Source organism: Lithobates pipiens, unplaced genomic scaffold (assembly GCF_037356315.1).
Source record: "Lithobates pipiens isolate NorthernLeopardFrog02 unplaced genomic scaffold, aLitPip1_a1.2 Scaffold_16, whole genome shotgun sequence".
NCBI classification, from domain to species: domain Eukaryota; kingdom Metazoa; phylum Chordata; class Amphibia; order Anura; family Ranidae; genus Lithobates; species Lithobates pipiens.
In genome coordinates this window covers 270,099,878-270,119,875 of record NW_027507748.1, presented here as the reverse complement: position 1 = coordinate 270,119,875, position 19,998 = coordinate 270,099,878, and the positions used below count along the sequence as shown (strand labels likewise).

Genomic DNA, 19,998 nt, shown 5'->3' with positions numbered 1-19,998 from the left:
CTTTCATTCCCTGCAAAGGTAAAGCATAATGGACAACTATGCATTGCATAGTAGTCCATTATGTGTCACTTACCTGACACAGGAGCCAGCAAAGTCACCGCTGTCCCCTGTAGTCCGGCGCATCCATCTTCTTGGTGGGTCTAGCCGCTCTGCTGCTGTCATTCGGCGAAGCCGCGTGACGTCACTCCCGTGCATGCACACGGGAGCCGCCACGCGTGGCATATCGCCGTTGATGGGTGTGGCGCTCAATGCGCCTGCACGCCGCTGTCTGTGGCGCATGCGCCGTAGACAGCGGTGCCAGTCTTTTGGCAAATATCTCCTAAACCGTGTAGGTTTAGGAGATATTTCTTGGACCTACAGGTAAGCCTTAATCTAGGCTTACCTGTAGGTCAAAGTGTGTTGTAAGGGTTTACAACCACTTTAAACATCTCATGGAGCACTATTCAATCCATCATACGAAAATGGAAATGTTCCATCTAAAATGAATCATGACCTATCACCCTTATGTTGGAGAGAATGTGGGAAGGAGGGAACTCATGCCCATATATGGTGGCAATGTAGCTTAATTCAGTCATACTGGGAAGAAGTGCTGGGCCTAATTAACCACTTGGGATCCGCGCTATTGCAAAATGACGGCAATAGCGCGGACCCACATTTTCGGGACTACGTCTATTGACGTAGTCCCGGTTACGAGCGGCCTTCGCGCCCCCTGAGGGGCGCGCGCGGCGCGCTCTGTGATCGGCGAGTCCGTGAGACTCGCCTGATCACCGATCCGTGTAAGGGGTCGATCCCGACCCCTTATCACGTGATCAGCTGTCAGCCAATGACAGCTGATCATGTGATAAAACGGAGCCGGTAATCGGCTAGTATTCCTCCTCGCGCTGACAGCGCGAGGAGAAAAAAAAAAAGCCGATCACCGGCGGCCGTGTTCGGGACATCAGTCCCGATCACGGCCAGCAATATAAAAGGACACCTGCCCCCTGCCAGTGCCCACCTGCCACCCGCAGTGCCATCCTGAATAAAGTAAGTGCCCCCCTGTCAGTGCCACCCAGCAGTGCCCATAGTGCCCACAGTGCCACCCAGCAGTGCCCACAGTGCCACCCAGCAGTGCCCACAGTGCCACCCAGCAGTGCCACCCACAGTGCCACCCAAAATCTGCCTCAGGTGCTGCACCCCAGTGCCGCCCATCAGTGCCCAGCAGTGCCGCCCATCAGTGCCCAGCAGTGCCGCCCATCAGTGCCCAGCAGTGCCACCTATCAGAGCCACCTATCAGTGCCACCTATCAGTGCCCATCAGTCCCATCTATCTGTGGTACCTATCAGTGCCCATCCGTGCCACCCATCCGTGCCACTTATCCGTGCCACCCATCCGTGCCATCTTATCTGTGCCCATCTTTGCCCATCAGTGCCGCCTTATCTGTGCCCATCGGTGCCGCCTTATCTGTGCCTATTAGTGCCGCCTTAACTATGCCTATCAGTGCCCACCAGTGCAGCCTATCAGTGCCCACCAATGCAGCCCATCAGTGCCCACCAATGCAGCCCATCAGTGCCCACCAATGCAGCCTATCAGTGCCGCCTAATCAGCGCACTTCAATGAAGGAGAAAAATGACCCGTTTGCAAAATTTTATAACAAACTATTAGAACATGATTTTTTTTTTTTTTTTTTTTTGCATCTTTTTTTGTTTGTTTAGCAAAAAATAAAACTCCGAGCTGTGACTAAATACCACCAAAAGAAAGCTCTATTTGTGGGAAAAAAATGATAAAAATTTCATTTGGGTACAGTGTTGTATGACCGCGCAATTGTCACTCAAAGTGCATCAGCGCTGAAAGCTGAAAATTGGTCTGGGACTGAGGGGGGTTTAAGTGCCCAGTAAGCAAGTGGTTAAAGAGATTGATGGGACGGAAATAGAACTGGATCCCTGGAAATGCTTGTTCCATGCGACTGAGGGTCCTAGGGAAAAATATAGGACAGCGCTTACCCCATTTTTACTGAATGCAGCGAAAGCATTGGTTCCGAGACATTGGAAAGTAAAGGAAATACCAGGGGTAGGAGAATGGTTCAGGGAAATAGATAGAATGAGGATTATGGAAGAACTAATACATCTTCAAAGGGGGGTAGGAACAAGATTCCAGGATACTTGGAGGAACTGGCTGGAATTTAGAAAGTCCTCAACTTACTTGGGAATTATGGGGAATGGGGGGAGCGTCTAGGGGTCTGTTGCTGGATACACTCTTTTTTTTTTTTTTTTTTTTTTTGTCGACACCTATATAAATTCACGTAAGGAGGGAGTGGGGACAGAGGGAGAGGAATCTCGACCTTATATATGTATGTATATGTATGTGTGTGTGTGTGTGTGTATATGTATATGTGTGTGTGTGTGTGTATGTGTATGTGTATGTGTATATATATATATATATATATGTGTGTGTGTGTGTGTGTGTGTGTGTGTGTGTGTGTGTGTGTGTGTGTGTGTGTGTATATATATCACATAATGAAATTAAGAAAAGGAGTCATGGGGGAGAGGAAACAGTAAGGGTAAGATAAGATCACAAGAGGAAAAAAGGGATCACTGGGGTGAAGAAAGCTCTCCTTTTTTTTTTTTTTTTTTTTTTGAAGGATCGATCCGGCCGGGTACCCAATGTGAACTTTCTTGTCCCTTATTTCTTTATGAATGTTGATAATGTGGAAATAACATGAATGCTAAACAAAGTGATTTGTAATAGTATGTGTAAGAAATATTTTTTACAGTTTTTTGTAAATGTGGAAAACTAAATAAAAATACTTAAACATACGAAAATGGAAAGAGTATGGCACAACTGGAAACCTACCAAGACATGGCCGCCCACCTAAACTGACAGGCTGGGCAAGGAGAGCATTAACCACTTAAGGACAGAGCCTCTTTTTGAGATGTGTTGTTTACAAGTTAAAAACAGTTTGTTTGTTTTTTTGCTAGAAAATTACTTAGAACCCCCAAACGTTATACATTTTTTTTTTTTTCTAACGCCCTACAGAATAAAATTGCGGTCGTTGCAATACTTTCTGTCACACTGTATTTGCGCAGTGTCACTTTTTTTTTCCTATTATTATAAGGAATGTAAGCATCCCTTGTAATAGAAAAAAAAGCATGACAAGACCTCTTAAATATGAGATCTGGGGTCAAAAAGACCTTAGATCTCATATTTACACTAAAATGCAATAAAAAAAAAAGTCCCTCTTTAAGAGGCAGAAGTGACGCTTTGACGTTGCTTCTGCCCTGCAATGTTACGGAGACGGGTGGGGGCCATCTTCCCCTCCCTCATCTCCATACCCAGCAAGGGTGAAGATCCGATCGCCTCCGCTGCTGCCGACGGCTCCGTTGGGAGGGGGCCCTCTCCCGTCGCCGATAAATGTGATCTTGCAGCGAAACCGCCGCAGAGACCACTCTTAGCAGAAAGCTGTCCACCGGCCGAAGAAGATAATACTGGGGTTATGGCAGCCAGCTGCTGCCATAACAATGATATTCCTCTTCAAAGTAAGGACGTATATCGGCTTGACAGTCTGGAAGTGGTTAATCGGAGAACCAGCCAAGAGGCCCATGGTAACTCTGGAGGAGTAGCAGAGATGCACAGCTCAGGTGGGAGAATCTGTACACAGGACAACTATTAGTTGTGCACTCCACAAATCTGGCCTTTATGGAAGAGTAACAAGAAGAAAGCCATTTTTTTGATAGAAAGCAATAAAAAGTCCTGTTTTCAAGAAGCCATATGGGGGACACCGCAAACTTGTGGAAGATGCTCTGGTCAGATGACTTTGGCCCAAAACAAAACTCTGTGTGTGGCTGAAAACACTGCACATCACCCAGAACAAACCATCCCCAGCATGGCGGCATCATGTTGTGGGGATGCTACAGGGCAATCTTAGAAGAAAACATGTTAGAGTCTGCAAAATATTTGATACTGGGGTGGAGGTTCACCTTCCAGCAGGACAACAACCCAAAACATACAGCCAGAGCTACAATGGAATGGTTTAGATCAAAGCATATTCATGTACTGTAATGGCCTAGTCAAATTCCACATCTAAGGCCAATTGAGAATCTGTGAAAGACTTGAAAATTGCTGTTCAGACGCTCTCCATCCAATCTGACAAAGCTTGAGCTATTTTGCAGGAAAATGTCACTCTCCAGTCATACCCAAAGAAGACTTGCATCTGTAATTTCAGCGAAAAATGGAAAGTGGCTCTACAAAGTATTGACTCGGGGCCAGAATACAAATGCATGCCACACTTTCAGATATTTATTTGTAAAAAAAAATGAAAACCATTTATATAATTTTTCTTCCACTTCACAATTATGTGACACTTCAATTAACTTAGACTTAAATCCCAATAAAATACATTTTTACGTTTTTGGTTGTAACATGACAAAATGTGGAAATTTTCAAGGGGTATGATTACTTTTTCAAGGCATTGCAAGTGTGTATGTATGTATGTGTGTGTGTGTGTGTGTGTATATATGTATATATATGTGTGTGTGTGTGTGTGTGTGTATATATATATATATATATATATATATATATATATATACATACCAGCAGACCATTTATTTTAGTGAATAATGATGTGTTATAATACGCAAGGCATGCCGATATGTTTTGTTTCTTTAGATCTTTACAAAAGTATTTTGGAAACAACCCTTACGCCATCTGGAATTGATACAGCCAAGCTCTATCCAATTCTTTTGTCCTCTGGACTTCCTCGGGAAACACTGGGTCAAATTTGGGCAACAGCAAACCAAACTACTCCAGGAAAGCTGACAAAAGAAGAATTATATATTGTCCTTTCCATGATTGGTATTGCTCAGGTAAGACTGGCTTTTCAAACCAGTGTTAGGATTCAGTAGAATGCATTACTTTTATTGTTTTGACTTTTTTTTTTTTGTGTAGTCTATTATATTTTGTAATGCATATTACATAACCAAATTATTAAACCATTGTTGAAGCAACTGTGCTGTCATTTGTGGCTTTCAGTTACAAAGAACTATAAAGAAATTTCATGAAGTACTTCTTTTTTTTGTCCTTTTTTAGTTGTTCAAATTCTTCTGCCCTCTATTGCCTATCACATGACTAGCGTCTAAGCATTGGTGATTTGGTCTGTGCAAAAGGGACTCTAAAGACTTATTAAGGCAGACGTCTTCTGTCAAGTGCTGTTATGAAAATATAGTAACACTTTTAGGCCTGCATATTTCCTCTGCCTAGACAGCCCAGTTGCAGGGTACAACCTGCCATTGACGTGGATAGCGGTTTATGACATAACTGTTGAAAACAGTTAGAGCATCTGGGAAAAAAATAAAATTTTCTATATTTTGCATATGCCTGTATGTTGTACAGGCATACCCCACTTTTAAGTACACAATGGGGTTTATTTACTAAAGCTGGAAAGTGCAAAATCAGGTTCACTTCTGCATAGAAACCAATGAGCTTCCAGGTTTTATTACCAAAGCTTAATTGAACAATCTGGTATTAGTATTGTATTGGAATTAGAATTAGTATTGGTATTGATATTGGAACTTCCTGCCCCAGTCTGTCTGCTCAGCCCCTACCCTGTCCACCTTTTAAGAGTTTCCTGAAAACTCATTTATTCAGGGAAGCCTTTCCCACACCCAGCTAACTGTCCCCAAGCCACCCCCATCAAATCATTCTCTGCAGCTATAAACTTTTGTACCACCACCCCCTCCCTTTAGAATGTAAGCTCTACGAGCATGGCCCTCCTGTACCTTTTTGTATTGTACTGTAATTGTGTTGTCCCTCCTATACATTGTAAAGTGCTGCGTAAACTGTTGGCGCTATATAAATCGTTAATAATAATAGAAGCTGATTGGTTTCTATGCAGAAGTGAGCCTGATTTTACACTTTCCATCTTTAGTAAATAAACCCCATTGTGTACTTAAAAGTGGGGTATGCCTGTACTTGTTTTTATGATAGCACCGTACAGCCATTCATGTCAATAACAGGCTGTACTCTGCCCCTGGGTAGAGGAAATAAATTGCCAATTATGCTGAATGGTCTCAGCTGATCCATGTAGAAGAGCCCATATAACGTTGTCTATTTAATTTTTTTAATTTTTTTTCCACCAGTCTATACTGTATACAGGTGCGATTTATAATACATTGCACCTCTGTAAAGATGTTAGATTGATAAATGTGCCTCTCTATTAGTTTCTCTGTGTAACACACATACATATTTCTTTTTTTTCATTGAAACAGAGAGGAGAATGTTCCTTGAATGTGGATATACTGAATCAGTTTTCCTCAGCACCTATACCAACTTTAAGTGGCTTTCCAGTAAAGTTTCCCTCGGCTGTAGATCCTTTGCATGGTGTACATCCAAGGCCTGCTGCCTCTAAGCCTCTGGATGTAAGCCAGCCAGTGGTCAAGATGAAGAGCACGCCAGCTGCTGCAGGAAATGTCACAATGCCGACTTTCATGCCATCCACCTTTACTCAGCCGGTAAGAACAGCCATTGTATCTGAAAGTCAGCCCTGCTTGATAAAATACAAAATTTATTTAAATACTTAACAATTGTAAATCGAATAGCATAAACCTGTAAACAAACACGTTCTAGGGTATGTCTTCAAATTAAATTTTAGCCCGGTGCATTACTATCGAGATACTGTGATTTGTTAGCACAGTGCTAACATACAGTCAGTACAATAGGCATTTACTAGCTTAATTTCTTAATAACATTTAAAACAATTGCACTTAAAAGTGTTTGATTATCTTGTTAACTTGGGACCAGTCAGCCCAGTTGTTTTTTAGCTCTGTTTTGACTATACAGTATGTTTTGATTACGCTTCTTAAACAACTAGACCTAAATGCTGTGATTAGAACTAATAGAATGTGATACTTGGTTGCCTTACTGGACAGCTATGTGTACAGGGTCATGTCGTCTAATTTTATTTTTTTTCATCAGAATCAACAGAAATAAATAATCAGAATCTTTCCTATATTTCTCAGGAACCCTGAGATCTTTGTTTGGGTTTCTGGGTCTTTCATATCTGCTGTGGCCAGATGGGCAGGAACAAGTTAAACTCCCCAGTGGACAAGAGCAGAATGGGAGTTATGTTATAGCTAGGGATGCACCAAAATTTTGGCCGCCAAAACATATCGGCCGAAAATGCCCTTTTCGGCAATTTGCCGAAAGAGAAAAACGGCCGATAATGGAGCCAAAAATGGGGCGTGGCCTGGTTGGGGGGCGGTGCAGAGCCGCCCATCATGGGGGTGTCCTATAGCGCAGGAGAGCCGCCTCCGCCGCCTGTTTGATCACAGCGTCGGGAACATCACAGCTTTCATTTCAATAGCTGTGTGTTCCCAGTGTCCTATCATATACTGTCCCCCATCGGATAGTGTCTGCTGTGTACTGCACATGCGCAGTACACAGCACACACAGTTTCTGAAAATAGCTGAAGATGAACAGCGCCTGCGCCGTGAGTCCAGGTTCTATCCCCACCATCCAAGTGGACATAGAGTTGGAATATAAAAGAGCCAAGCGCAGCAAAGCCGAGCCCGAAGCGTGGCGAGCGGCCCTCTAATTTTCACAACCCTATGTCCGCTTGGATGGTGGGGCTACCACCTCCACTCCCGGCGCAGGTGCCTTTCATCTTCGGAGATTTTCCGAAGCTTCTTCGGGGCGGACACTATATGATGGCAGGACACTATCTGCCAGAACAACGGCGAGGCCGGGAACACACAGCTATTGAAATGAAAGCTGTGATGTTCCCGAAGCTGTGATCAAACAGGCGGCGGAGGCAGCTCTTCTCTCTTCCCTGCACAGGCTGGCTGCAATATGGGGCACTCTGGCTGCAAAATGGGGCACAGGCACACTGGCTGCAATGGGACACACTGGCTGCAATAGGGGACACCTCCTGTACCACGTCCTCTGTCTCTGACCATCTCCTGTACCACGTCCTCTGTCTCTGACCATCTCCTGTACCACGTCCTCTGTCTCTAACCATCTCCTGTACCACGTCCTCTGTCTCTGACCATCTCCTGTACCACGTCCTCTGTCTCTGACCATGTCCTGTACCACGTCCCCAGTCTCTGACCATGTCCTTTACCACGTCCCCAGTCTCTGACCATGTCCTGTACCACGTCCCCAGTCTCTGACTGTGTCCTGTACCATGTCCCCAGTCTCTGACCATCTCCTGTATAAAAATATATTTTTTTAAATATGTTTCGGTATCGGTTTTGGTTTTCGGCCTAGTGTATTTTTCATTTTCAGTATCGGTTTCGGCACCAAAAAAACCCATTCAGTGCACCCTAGTTATAGCTGGGAGATCTCTCTCTAAAGGTATCCATAATATATAAGCTGGCCAAATGGGCATGCTGGAAAACAAGCATCTGATCAGCTATGGCCGACAATGACTGAGCGGTGACCAGTGTGTTCTGGTGTCCTGCTGTCGGAACAAAGTACCTCAGTGGGGAAGTTCGCTGCACTAACATCGGATTGTTAGTACAGCGGCTCCTCCCAAGCTTGTCCAATTATTATTTTTTCTTTTTTTTTTTTTTTCATTCAGTCTGCTGAATGAAAAATAAAAATGGGATAGTGTATAAAAGGCTTTAGTCACCTCCAGCTATTTGACCTTCACCTGCTACTAGCTGTCTGGGTATCATGACTACTTGAGGCCTTAACTTGTACTCTGAGCCAACCTTTTGTCTTACAGCCATGAAGTAGTAATTTTAAAACAAGGTAAGGGTGTGATGCGCTAATTTACAACCGTACATATGGGACAATAGTGAATAAACAAACTGAACCTTCAAAGTAGGCAAAAAATTAATGAAGTGCAGATATAAAATGACAAAAAAATATTTATAAAATATTTTTAAAAGTGCAGACGTGCATTAATGCATCTAAAAGTGCAGACATGCATTAATGCATCTAAAAGTGATCCAGTGCATAATATTTATACAATATATAAGAATAGCTCAAAAAGTGACTAGGTGCATATATTATGCTGCAAACGCCAAAATGCATAAACAGGGGTATAGTGTAAAGGTGATTAAGTACAAAAGAATAATTTTTTATAACAAAAAGTGACAGACGATGATATAGAACGAAAAAACAGAACCAAATCTACGTGATCGCAGTGAAGCACATTAAAGTGTCCCATACTTAATCAGATGGTGCGACTTGATAAACACACTAAATTAAAGTGCAACGTGCCGAGCCAACAATCCTTCTGTGATGATCCGTGCAAGTGATGCTAATATAATGCAATTACCTCAACGCTGTGAGGTAAACAGCGGAATTAATACAGGGCAACCAGGTAACCAGGGATGATCACGGGGATGGCTGTGCAGCAAGTTCTTAGACTCCTCCAACTTCCTCATGTGTAGTAAATGGTACACTCAAAGGGATAAATCAAAGAGGACTGCCATAGTGTAGTATTTAAAACGTATGGTGTTTATTTAAAAAAGATAAATACTACTCACAAACGAAGTTTAAGAAAATGCACAATGACACAGCAGCAGACCGGATATGGACGTCACTTCCGGGTTCCTACGCGTTACGTCGTGAAGACTTCATCCCAGTTGAAGTCTTCACGACGTAACGCGTAGGAACCCGGAAGTGACGTCCATATCCGGTCTGCTGCTGTGTCATTGTGCATTTTCTTAAACTTCGTTTGTGAGTAGTATTTATCTTTTTTAAATAAACACCATACGTTTTAAATACTACACTATGGCAGTCCTCTTTGATTTATCCCTTTGAGTGTACCATTTACTACACATGAGGAAGTTGGAGGAGTCTCTAAGAACTTGCTGCACAGCCATCCCCGTGATCATCCCTGGTTACCTGGTTGCCCTGTATTAATTCCGCTGTTTACCTCACAGCGTTGAGGTAATTGCATTATATTAGCATCACTTGCACGGATCATCACAGAAGGATTGTTGGCTCGGCACGTTGCACTTTAATTTAGTGTGTTTATCAAGTCGCACCATCTGATTATACATGGGACACTTTAATGTGCTTCACTGCAATCACGTAGATTTGGTTCTGTTTTTTCGTTCTATATCATCGTCTGTCACTTTTTGTTATAAAAAATTATTCTTTTGAACTTAATTAATCACCTTTACACTATACCCCTGTTTATGCATTTTGGTGTTTGCAGCATAATATATGCACCTAGTCACTTTTTGAGCTATTCTTATATATTGTATAAATATTATGCACTGGATCACTTTTAGATGCATTAATGCATGTCTGCACTTTTAGATGCATTAATGCACGTCTGCACTTTTAAAAATATTTTATAAATATTTTTTTGTCATTTTATATCTGCACTTCATTAATTTTTTGCCTACTTTGAAGGTTCAGTTTGTTTGTTCACTATTGTCCCATATGTACGGTTGTAAATTAGCGCATCACACCCTTACCTTGTTTTAAATTTACACTAGTGAGAGCCAACTCGTATAGTGACTGCTGCTTTTTTTTTCCGCGGTGTTTGCTTGCTTCTATTTTCCATAGAGCGCAGAAGTCTCTAGATATACACATGAAGTAGTAATGTTGAGGGGGGGGGGAGGGCAGTCCCACTGAATTGGGTGCCTCCAGCTGACTCACCACTAACAGCTCCAGTTTGAGTACTGATGTTACCAATATCTTCAGTCTGTCGTCATGTTGCCCTCCGCCTTTTGAGTCCATGCAATCCACATTGTTCTTTTTAGCTCTCTTAGGTGTAGCTGGATCTTCGGTCCTTTTGGCAAGAATATTTGACCAAAATCACCTAGTTATTTGCTTACTATGATCATAAAGTTCCCATAGGTTTCCCGCTCCAATAGATTTTATATCCAGTTTTGCCTGCACAGCACTAGATGGTTGTGAGCCTCAAAGACTCTTGCCTGTTCCTTAGTCTCTCCTTGCCGCTGAGAAGCTGCATTCTGTTACTCCCAAATTAAAGGAGACTGTTTTGGGTCTTATTGATGCAATGCACTCCACTCTGAAACAAGAGAATCAGCCTATTGCTGCTACCAGCGCTGTTTCCAATCTTGGGTCATTTTAAATCCATATTAAATTCAAAATCAAACTCATGTTATGTTGCAGCTTAGCAATTCTTAGGTGTGATGGCTGCATTTGTTTTCTTTTTTGTATTTTTATCTGGTGATTCAGCCAGTAAGTCATCTGTTTTTTCAAAAAGGGCAAGCTTTCTTCCTGATGTATCAGTTTGGGGACGAGTCAAACCATCTAACACTGGAAGGGGTGCTTACAATGATCAGTTTTTATTTATTCATGTAGAAGCTTTATCCCAAAAGGAGAAAAACTGTTTGTTATAACTGATTATAAATTGTAATCTGCAGTTTGGCTTCAAGTTGCTAGATGTACTAGCAGACATAAATATACTAACATAGTTACATAGTTAGTCAGGTTGAAAAAAAGACACAAGTCCATCCAGTTCAACCTTAAAAACAAATAAAATAAAAAATAATCGTACAATCCAAATACCCAATTTTATGCCCACAATTGATCCAGAGAAAGGCGAAAAAAAACCCCAGCAGAGCAATTTCCAATTTTCTACAGCAGGGGAAAAAAATTCCTTCCTGATCCCCCCAAGAGGCGATCGGATTTTCCTTGGATCAACTTTACCTATGTTAGTACCTAGTTATATTATGTACCATCAGGAAAGTATCCAGGCCTTTCTTAAAGCAATCTACTGAGCTGGCCAGAACCACCTCTGGCGGGAGTCTATTCCACATTTTCACAGCTGTGAAGAAACCTTTCCGTACTTGAAGATGAAATCTCTTTTCCTCTAGACGTAAAGAGTGCCCCCGTGTCCTCTGGGTTGACCGTACAGAGAACAACTCAACACCAAGTTCACTATATGGACCCCTAATATATTTGAACATGTTGATCATATCCCCCCTTATTCTCCTCTTCTCAAGAGTGAATACATTTAGTTCCTCTAATCTCTCCTCATAGCTGAGCTCCTCCATGCCTCTTATCAGTTTGGTTGCCCTTCTCTGCACTTTCTCCAGTTCCCCGATTTATCCTTTTTGAGAACTGGTGCCCAAAACTGAACTGCATATTCCAGATGAGGTCATACTAATGATTTGAACAGGGGCAAAATGATATCTCTCTCTCTGGAGTCCATACCTCTCTTAATGCAAGAAAGGACTTTGTTCGCTTTGGAAACAGCAGCTTGGCATTGCATATTGTTATTAAGCTTATGGTCTACCAAAACCCCCAGATCCTTCTCCACTATAGATTCCCCCAGTTGTACTCCCCCTAGCATGTATGATGCATGCATATTCTTAGCCCCCAAGTGCATAACTTTACATTTATCAACATTAAACCTCATCTGCCACATAGTCGCCCAATCTCCTTCTCCCCAAGACGGAAAGTGTTGCTGTGCTGCCTGTGTTTGGGGGTACTATAATACAGGAGGTGTGACTGACCAGATCACCAGGTGAAAACTGAGGAAAACAAGCCAAAAAAAATAAAATAATGCAACTACTACACTATGAAGATTGGAAGCACCCTGATTATTTTTTTTGTTTTCCTTTGCCCTTATTCTCTTTTCTTCCATTCATCTGTTTTGTGAAGATTTTGTACAGAAGTGGTCTATTCTTTTGACCTTTCCCCACCTTAATGAGTCCCTGTTTTTAAAGATGCAGCTCGGGGGCGTGGCCAAGAGCGGCATGTGAGCGAACATGTCTCACAGAGCTCCCTGTAGATATCCTGTCAACGATCCTTCTCCCGACAGACCCGGGGCTTATACTGGGCACTGGAACACACTGACGCCTCCGGGAACCCAGCAGGCACCATCCGGACCCTCCGCTTGATACGGACTCGCAATGCCGGCCCGAAAACAGCAGAAGGGAGATGAGAGCCTCTCACAAGATACCCAAGATGGCGCCGCGTTGCCCCAGCATGCACGAGGGGACAGGAAAGATCAGGGTAAGATGCTCCCAAAAACACCCAAAGCCCAGGGGAAGGATATGGTGTATTATGCACAAAAACTGAATGGCGTGGAGGGACCCCGGGCGAATGAAGCGCTGGATGCTACTCCTGCTATCTTTAATACACAGCAGACGGGGGAATCCTCTAGTCGGGCACAGCAGTCAGTGGTGGAGCAACCTGCCCCAGAGACGGATGTGGTGGAGGAAGGGAACGCCGCTGAGCAACCCGCTCTTGCTGACATACTGCGAGCGGTGCAAAAATGTACTGCCTCGGTGCAGACACTGCAGGAGCACTTTGGTAGCTTAAAGGAGGAGGTGGAACTGATTAGACATGACATGCAGAAAATCAGAGCGCGTACGACAGCGGTGGAGGGACGGATCAGTGAGGTGGAGGATAGGATGGTGCCCATGGTAAGGGAACTGCAGATCACTGCCAGAATTGCAAACGCTAATGAACTCAAACATGAGGACATTGAGAATCGCCTGAGAAGGAGTAACCTCCGTATTGTAGGATTGCCAGAAAAGACGGAAGGCGGAGACCCTACTGAATTTGTGGAGAACTGGCTGCTGGAGGTTTTCGGCCGTTAGGCGTTTTCTCCTTTTTACTCAATTGAGAGAGCGCACCGGGTCCCTCCCAGGCCCTTACCACGGGGCAATCCGCCACGCACCATTCTGGCTAAACTACTCAATTATAAGGACAAAGAGATCATACTGCGTTTGGTCAGGGAGAAGAGAAATGTTCAGTATAATGGTGCGAGAGTCTCCTTTTACCCCGATTTCTCGGGGGAAGTTCAGAGGCGCAGAGCGAAATCTGTGGATGTGAAAAGAAGGCTGCAACGTTTGGGAGCCAAATACGCCATGTTATACCCTGCCAAGCTCCGTGTGATAGCGGGGGGTCGGGCACAATTCTTTGAATCTGCTGCAGAAGCTTCTGCGTGGTTGGAGGCCAATGAACATCATCTTCACCAGGAAGGAAGAAATGAGGAGTAGGCAGACTGACCCTACGAAGCATCTGGCTGTGACCCCTAATGGAACCCTGTGGATTACAAAAAATTCCTGTTTAAGGGCTCTCAGGACTATTGGCTGCTTTGAGGCCATAAGCATGTTCGGTCGGGAGACATATTTACCGTATTGGCAGACTATGAGCACACACCAAGTTTTCAATGCGATTAGCCCTGCGGTTGGAGCACAACCTATGTGGGGAGACATTGGTCACTGTATGCATGTTGCAACAGAGGCCGGTGTGGGTTTTTGTTTACACCCAAAGGTTCTTTTTTGTTCAGTTTCTGAAGGTTATTTTTCTCTCCTATACTGAAATTTTCGCTCCTGCGGGGAGCAAGGAGCCATCAAAACAGCATCACAAAGATGAGTGCAACGGGTCAAGCCCAGCAGAGGGACTACCACACAGCATTTGGGCGGGAGGGCTCGGGTCCAGCTATTATTTACAGTTGGGGGTACTATCTGATCTCTGAGACATTCTGGGACTGTTCCTCATGGTATCCCCTACAAGGGGATGGGAGGGGGTCCTGGGTGTGTAAGAACTGGGTATATCGAGTAAAGTATAATATGTTTCTAAGGGATAGTGGTTTATTCTGTAATACTCATTCTGTTGATATGACGTGATGGCGTGTATTCCCATAATTTCATGGAACGTGAGGGGCCTTGGGGATCCCCTCAAGCGTACTATGGTCTCCACAGCCATTAGAAAACATATTCTGGGTATTTGTGTGCTGCAGGAGACCCACCTGACACCGGACACTGTGTCGTGTTTGGAGTTTGCATGGGTGGGGTGGGCGTACCATTCCACTCACACCTCCTATTCTAGGGGGGTGAGTGTGATGGTGCATCGTACCCTCGACTTTCAGATGATTGATTTGATCATTGATCAGGAGGGGAGATATGTATTTTTGCTGTGTAGAGTTTCGCAGTTACAATTTATTCTTGCAGCAGTGTATATACACCCCCCCCCCCCCATTCAGTCCCATGGTTTTACGTGCCCTGTTAACATTCCAATTGGCTAACTCGGGGACTCCATTGGTGGTGGTGGTGGGTGATCTTAATGGTATTATAGATCCTAGTTTGGATAAACACCCTCCTCCAGGGGGTTGCAATAAGAAAATTACGGCCTTGGCGAGGTTTATGGGGGAGGTGGGGTGGACAGACCCGTGGAGACCTAGGAATCCAACCGAACGCCAATTTTCATGCTTCTCTGACACATTCTTCTTTATCTAGAATTGACCTGTGCCTGTGCTCGGTCTCAGCGTCTCAGTATGTAGAATAGGGTACAGTACCTAACTAGAAGTATCTCTGATCACTCCCCTTTGTTGGTTCACGTAACGGTTAAACCAGCCTCCACTTTGCAGAGAGCTCCATGGAAGCTTAATGCCTTCTGGAGGCATGCAGAGTATCCTGATTCGAACGCCGCCTGGGACGCTTTTAAAGCTTTCCTGCGGGGGCTGTTCATAACTGAGGTCAATGCCATTAAGCACAATACGTCTGCCCAGAGGGAACAAGCAGACCGGTCAGTAAGACGCCTGGAGACGGAGTATATTGCTGACTCGGGTGGGACCACCCGGTAAGCCTGGATAGCTGCACAGGATGCCATTAATAGAATGGATGCTTCCAAAGCGAATCAAAACGTTTTTTTTATAAATTGGCTTTTTATGAGGAGGGTGAGCAGACCGCAAGCTCTTGGCCACGATAGTGCACTCCCAGCGGTCTTCCCCATCTATTGGGGCCTTGTGCAACAAATCAGGTAGGTTGGTTAATACCCCTGATCTGGTGGTGCAGGAGTTGGTGGACTTCTACTCTGAGCTTTATGAATCCAAGATGACATGTACTATAGAGGAGGTTTGGGATTTTCTACAGGGGATAGAGCTACCGTGCTTAACGGAGCCCCAGGTGGAATTTCTTGAGACGCCCATTACGATGGAGGAGATGTTGATAGCTACCAACTCGTTCCCCAATTCCAAAGCCCCGGGGGATGACGGCATTCCGATCGAGGTGTATAAACAGTTTGGAGATGTAATACTGCCTCAATTACTCCGCTCTCTAAACTTGGTGAGGGAGTCGCATTGCCTCCCGGAGTCTGAGAAGAGCCAGCATTGTATTGCTTCTCAAACCAGGGAAAGACCCGCTAGACCCCGGTTCGTATAGGCCAATCTCGCTCTTACAGAATGATATTAAAATTCTTGCCAAAGTGCTAGCCCGGAGACTAAATACTGTGATATCCTCTATCATCCATCCGGATCAATCGGGTTTTATACCTGAAAGGTCTACGGCAATTAACCTCCGCCGGTTATTTCTTAATATGCATTCCAGCGCAGATAATGTGGGAGAAAGGGCGCTGCTTTCGCTAGACGCCCATAAGGCATCGAATGGAGGTACCTATGGGTGACTCTTGAAAAATTTGGGTTTGTCCTGGCTTTTTATCATGGGTACAACTATTATATAACTCTCCCTCTGCGGTAATAAGGGAAGCTGGAAGGGTGTCCGCTCCTTTTCCTTTATTTAGAGGGACTAGACAGGGATGTCCCCTGTCCCCTTTACTTTTTGCCATTGCCATTGAGCCCATGGCAGCTTTGGTGAGATGTAACCCCTTGATAACGGGTTTTAAATATGGGCAGCTGCACGAAAAATTAATGTTATATGCTGATGATGCCATGCTGCTATTGGGGGATACATCGGGGTCCCTGGATGAGGCCATGAAAGTGGTTAAGAACTTTGGGTCTTTCTCAGGTCTAGTGATTAATTGGACCAAATCACATATCATGTTATTCGATTCTAACTCTCCGCAAGATCCTACACTGCACGACATCCCGGTAGCTATAAAATTTAAGTACTTTGGGATATGGGTCACCCCACGGCCATGCGACTACATACCACTGAATCTCTCCCTGTTATTGAGTAGGATCAGAGATAAAACGAAAGTTTGGGCTAAATTAAAAATGTCGCTGATAGGCAGAGTAAACCTTATCAAAATGATTTTTATGCCACAATTATTGTATATTTTACATAACACTCCAATGGTAATTCCACTTAAAATGTTTAGCATTATTAACTCCTTATTTAGAGCATTCATTTGGGTTAACAAACCTCCCAGAATAAGATTGGAACAGCTTCAGAAACCCAAAGAGGCAGGAAGGCTGGCCCTTCCCAACCCGTGGCTTTATTATTTAGCTGCACAGCTTCAACATATTGCCCGTGCCGTAGCAAACGGATGGGAGACTGGGGAAGGGGAGGGAGATCCCGCCACTGTTCTCCTGAAACACATCACGGGCTCGGGCGGGGTAGTAGCCGGCTTAGAAACCTTAGACTTGGCGAACGATAACAGGCAGTTCCCAACGTATGCCCTAATTCAGAAAATTTGGAACTAAACACGTCAATTACAAAATGTGGAGGGCTTCACGGAGTACAGTCCGATATGGAATAATGGGTATTATGGGGAGCTGCTTGGTCTGACCTGTGCTGAACGGTGGAGACGATACGGAGTGACCCTCCTGACTCACATTTTCTCAGGGGATAAACTGTTCTCATTTGCAGAGTTGAGAGAAAGATATGGTATCCCCCAGGGTATGTATTTCTATTATTTGCAACTGCGACATGCCGTTAAGGCACAGGCAGGAAATAATCCCTGGATACAGTCTCCCACCCCAATCTTTCGCTATGTGATAGAAGTCACCAGGTACAAGGGTTTTATATCCAGTTCATACAATGTTACTTAATGCATTTGTACCTGGTTTCCCCGCACGGGTAACCGCCTCTTGGGAGAGTGATGTGGGAGCATTTTGAAGAGGACCAATGAGCTGAGGCCCTACAGGCAATACAGGGTTGCTCGCTGAATACGGCACAACGATTATCACAACTGTACATTGTAATGAGGGTGCACCGCACGCCGGCCAGACTGTACAAGATGGGGATTGGGGAGGGGGGCCAATGCACCAGGTGCGCCAGGGACCGGGGAGATCTCATTCATTTGCTATGGCGTTGCCCTAAATTGCATATCTATTGGTCGGGGGTCATTGATACTCTCAATGGGGCCTTCAGGGTAAAGGTGCCACAAGATCCAAAGGTTTGTCTCTTGGGTATTATGGATGACCTTCCATTGGAGGTGTTCTCTAAGGAGGCCATAGGTAGAGCCCTCTTTCAGGCACGTAAACTTATCCTTCAACACTGGAGAGCGAGCGACCCCCCCCCCCCCCCCCCCCGAGGTTGAAGGAATGGATATCTCAGATGGGGAACATGTTAAGCATGGAAAAGTACATTTATCAACACAGGGGTCGGGCGGGAAGATTTGAACGGCTATGGGGTCCCTGGCTTGATACCCCCGGGCTGTCCCCCCTGGAGCTGGTTATGGGTAGGCTGTTTATTTAGGAAGTGTAAGGAGAGATCTACTGGGGAATATAGAGTTATAGAGAAATAAGAACTGACATGGTAAGGGCAGGCCAGGTTGCTAAGGGGCTGAGGCCCGAATGGACCATACTATTTCTTTAATTTGGTATGCTGTTAGTATAGGAGATTATCTATACCAATAGAGGTACATGACATTGCTAAGTAAAAAGTGCCTTTCTGTGTATGCTGCATGAACATGTATGTTATGCTGATTCTGTGATTGTCATTTGTGTATTTTTTTTGTACCAATAAAATCCGTTTTGAGTTAAAAAAAAAAAAAAAAAAGATACAGCTGATAAGCCTTTGGAAGCCCTTTCTAGAACGCTTTTCTCACTGGCAGATCCTGCCCTTCACGTGAGCTTTGACCTTACTTTATCAAACCATTTCTTTTCAAAATCTCTGTAACCATTGCAAAGGGTTGATCCTTTGCTCATTAAAAGTGTAGAGCAGATGGCTGTAGTATTGTTTTTCAGCTGCGATAGTTTTCTGGAATCCTCCCATGTCACCTATTGCATATGCCTCATGTTAGCACATGTATAGGGCATTTTGGCTTAAAGTGATATTAAACACACTGTTTAATTCCCCTTATCCCTTCTCTTTGCGTATATGGATGATGGCACTGTATTCTATTTTAATAAAAAAAAAAAAAAATCTAAGTACCCTTTTTCATTCAATATAAAGCTGTCATGTGACCCAGCTTTTTCCCAGCCTGTCTGCAGGTAAATATCGGTGGGGGGAGCTTCTAGCCCTCTACTGCCTGGTACTTGTTCCAACAAAAAAAAACTGCCTTTGGAATACAATTATTTTAAATTCTTTTTTTTAATTTTATACAAATTTGTATTTGAACTCAAATGTTTGTTTTTTGTGTAAAAACATTCTGTAAGCTATGTAGGAGGCAGTTCTGCCAATCGCAGCCTGTTTCACTCGCCTCCAGCCTGTGCCTATTCTTTGCATGTGCTTAGAATTACAAGGATGTGTGAAGCCTCCATCAATTAGCATTTAATATTCCATCCCCATAGTATTTAGCTGTTTAGTGGGCATGCAGGAGGAGGGAGGGAAGTAAGGGACTGTCATTAATCAGAGTGCATACACCCATATGTGTGACTCGATAGTCACATGGGCTGCACAGATGAGAAAAAGGAAATTAACAGCTTAGAAGGGAACTGAAACTGGAGCATGCTCAGTAGATGTCTCAACGGCTGGTCTAGAGGATCTCAGGCTGCAACGGGGGCACTAATTTGGAGGGAGGTACAGCGAACAGCAGGATCAATCGGGGTTTTTTTTTTGTATAATACAAAAAACGAATCCCAGATTGAGTATGAACAGCGTGTAATACAGCATGCATTGACAGTTTTTAATGATGTGAGTTTAATGACACTTTCCTGGACAGCGGAACCCTTGTGCAAAAACAACTTATCCATGGCCTTCGAAGGATAAAATCCTCTTCAAACTGGCTCTTGAGAATATGCAGGGTACCACTGATTTTCTAGAACGAGAGAAGCCAAAAAAATAAACCTGTGAAGTTTTGTCCCTCTCTGAATGTTAATAAATATCACATTTTGATTTTCTACTTTTTTTATCTTCTCTAAGCTTTGCTCACCATCCACAGGCAAGACCTGGCCCTCTGAGCCACATCTCCAGACTAATCCTCTACATGCACCCACTTTCCCCACTTTCCAGAATG

At 44.0% G+C, this 19,998-nt stretch overlaps 1 protein-coding gene across 2 annotated transcripts in view; it reads left to right on the top strand.

Annotated features, from left to right (window-relative positions):
- The window catches only part of SYNRG (synergin gamma), a 125,478-nt gene that overhangs the window by 29,551 nt on the left and 75,929 nt on the right, over window positions 1–19,998 (top strand). For both annotated transcript variants that reach the window (XM_077481399.1, XM_077481398.1), the window contains 2 exons: window positions 4,642–4,838; window positions 6,240–6,482. In XM_077481399.1, the coding sequence (XP_077337525.1) occupies window positions 4,642–4,838; window positions 6,240–6,482 (440 nt within the window). The remainder of the gene's footprint in view (window positions 1–4,641; window positions 4,839–6,239; window positions 6,483–19,998) is intronic.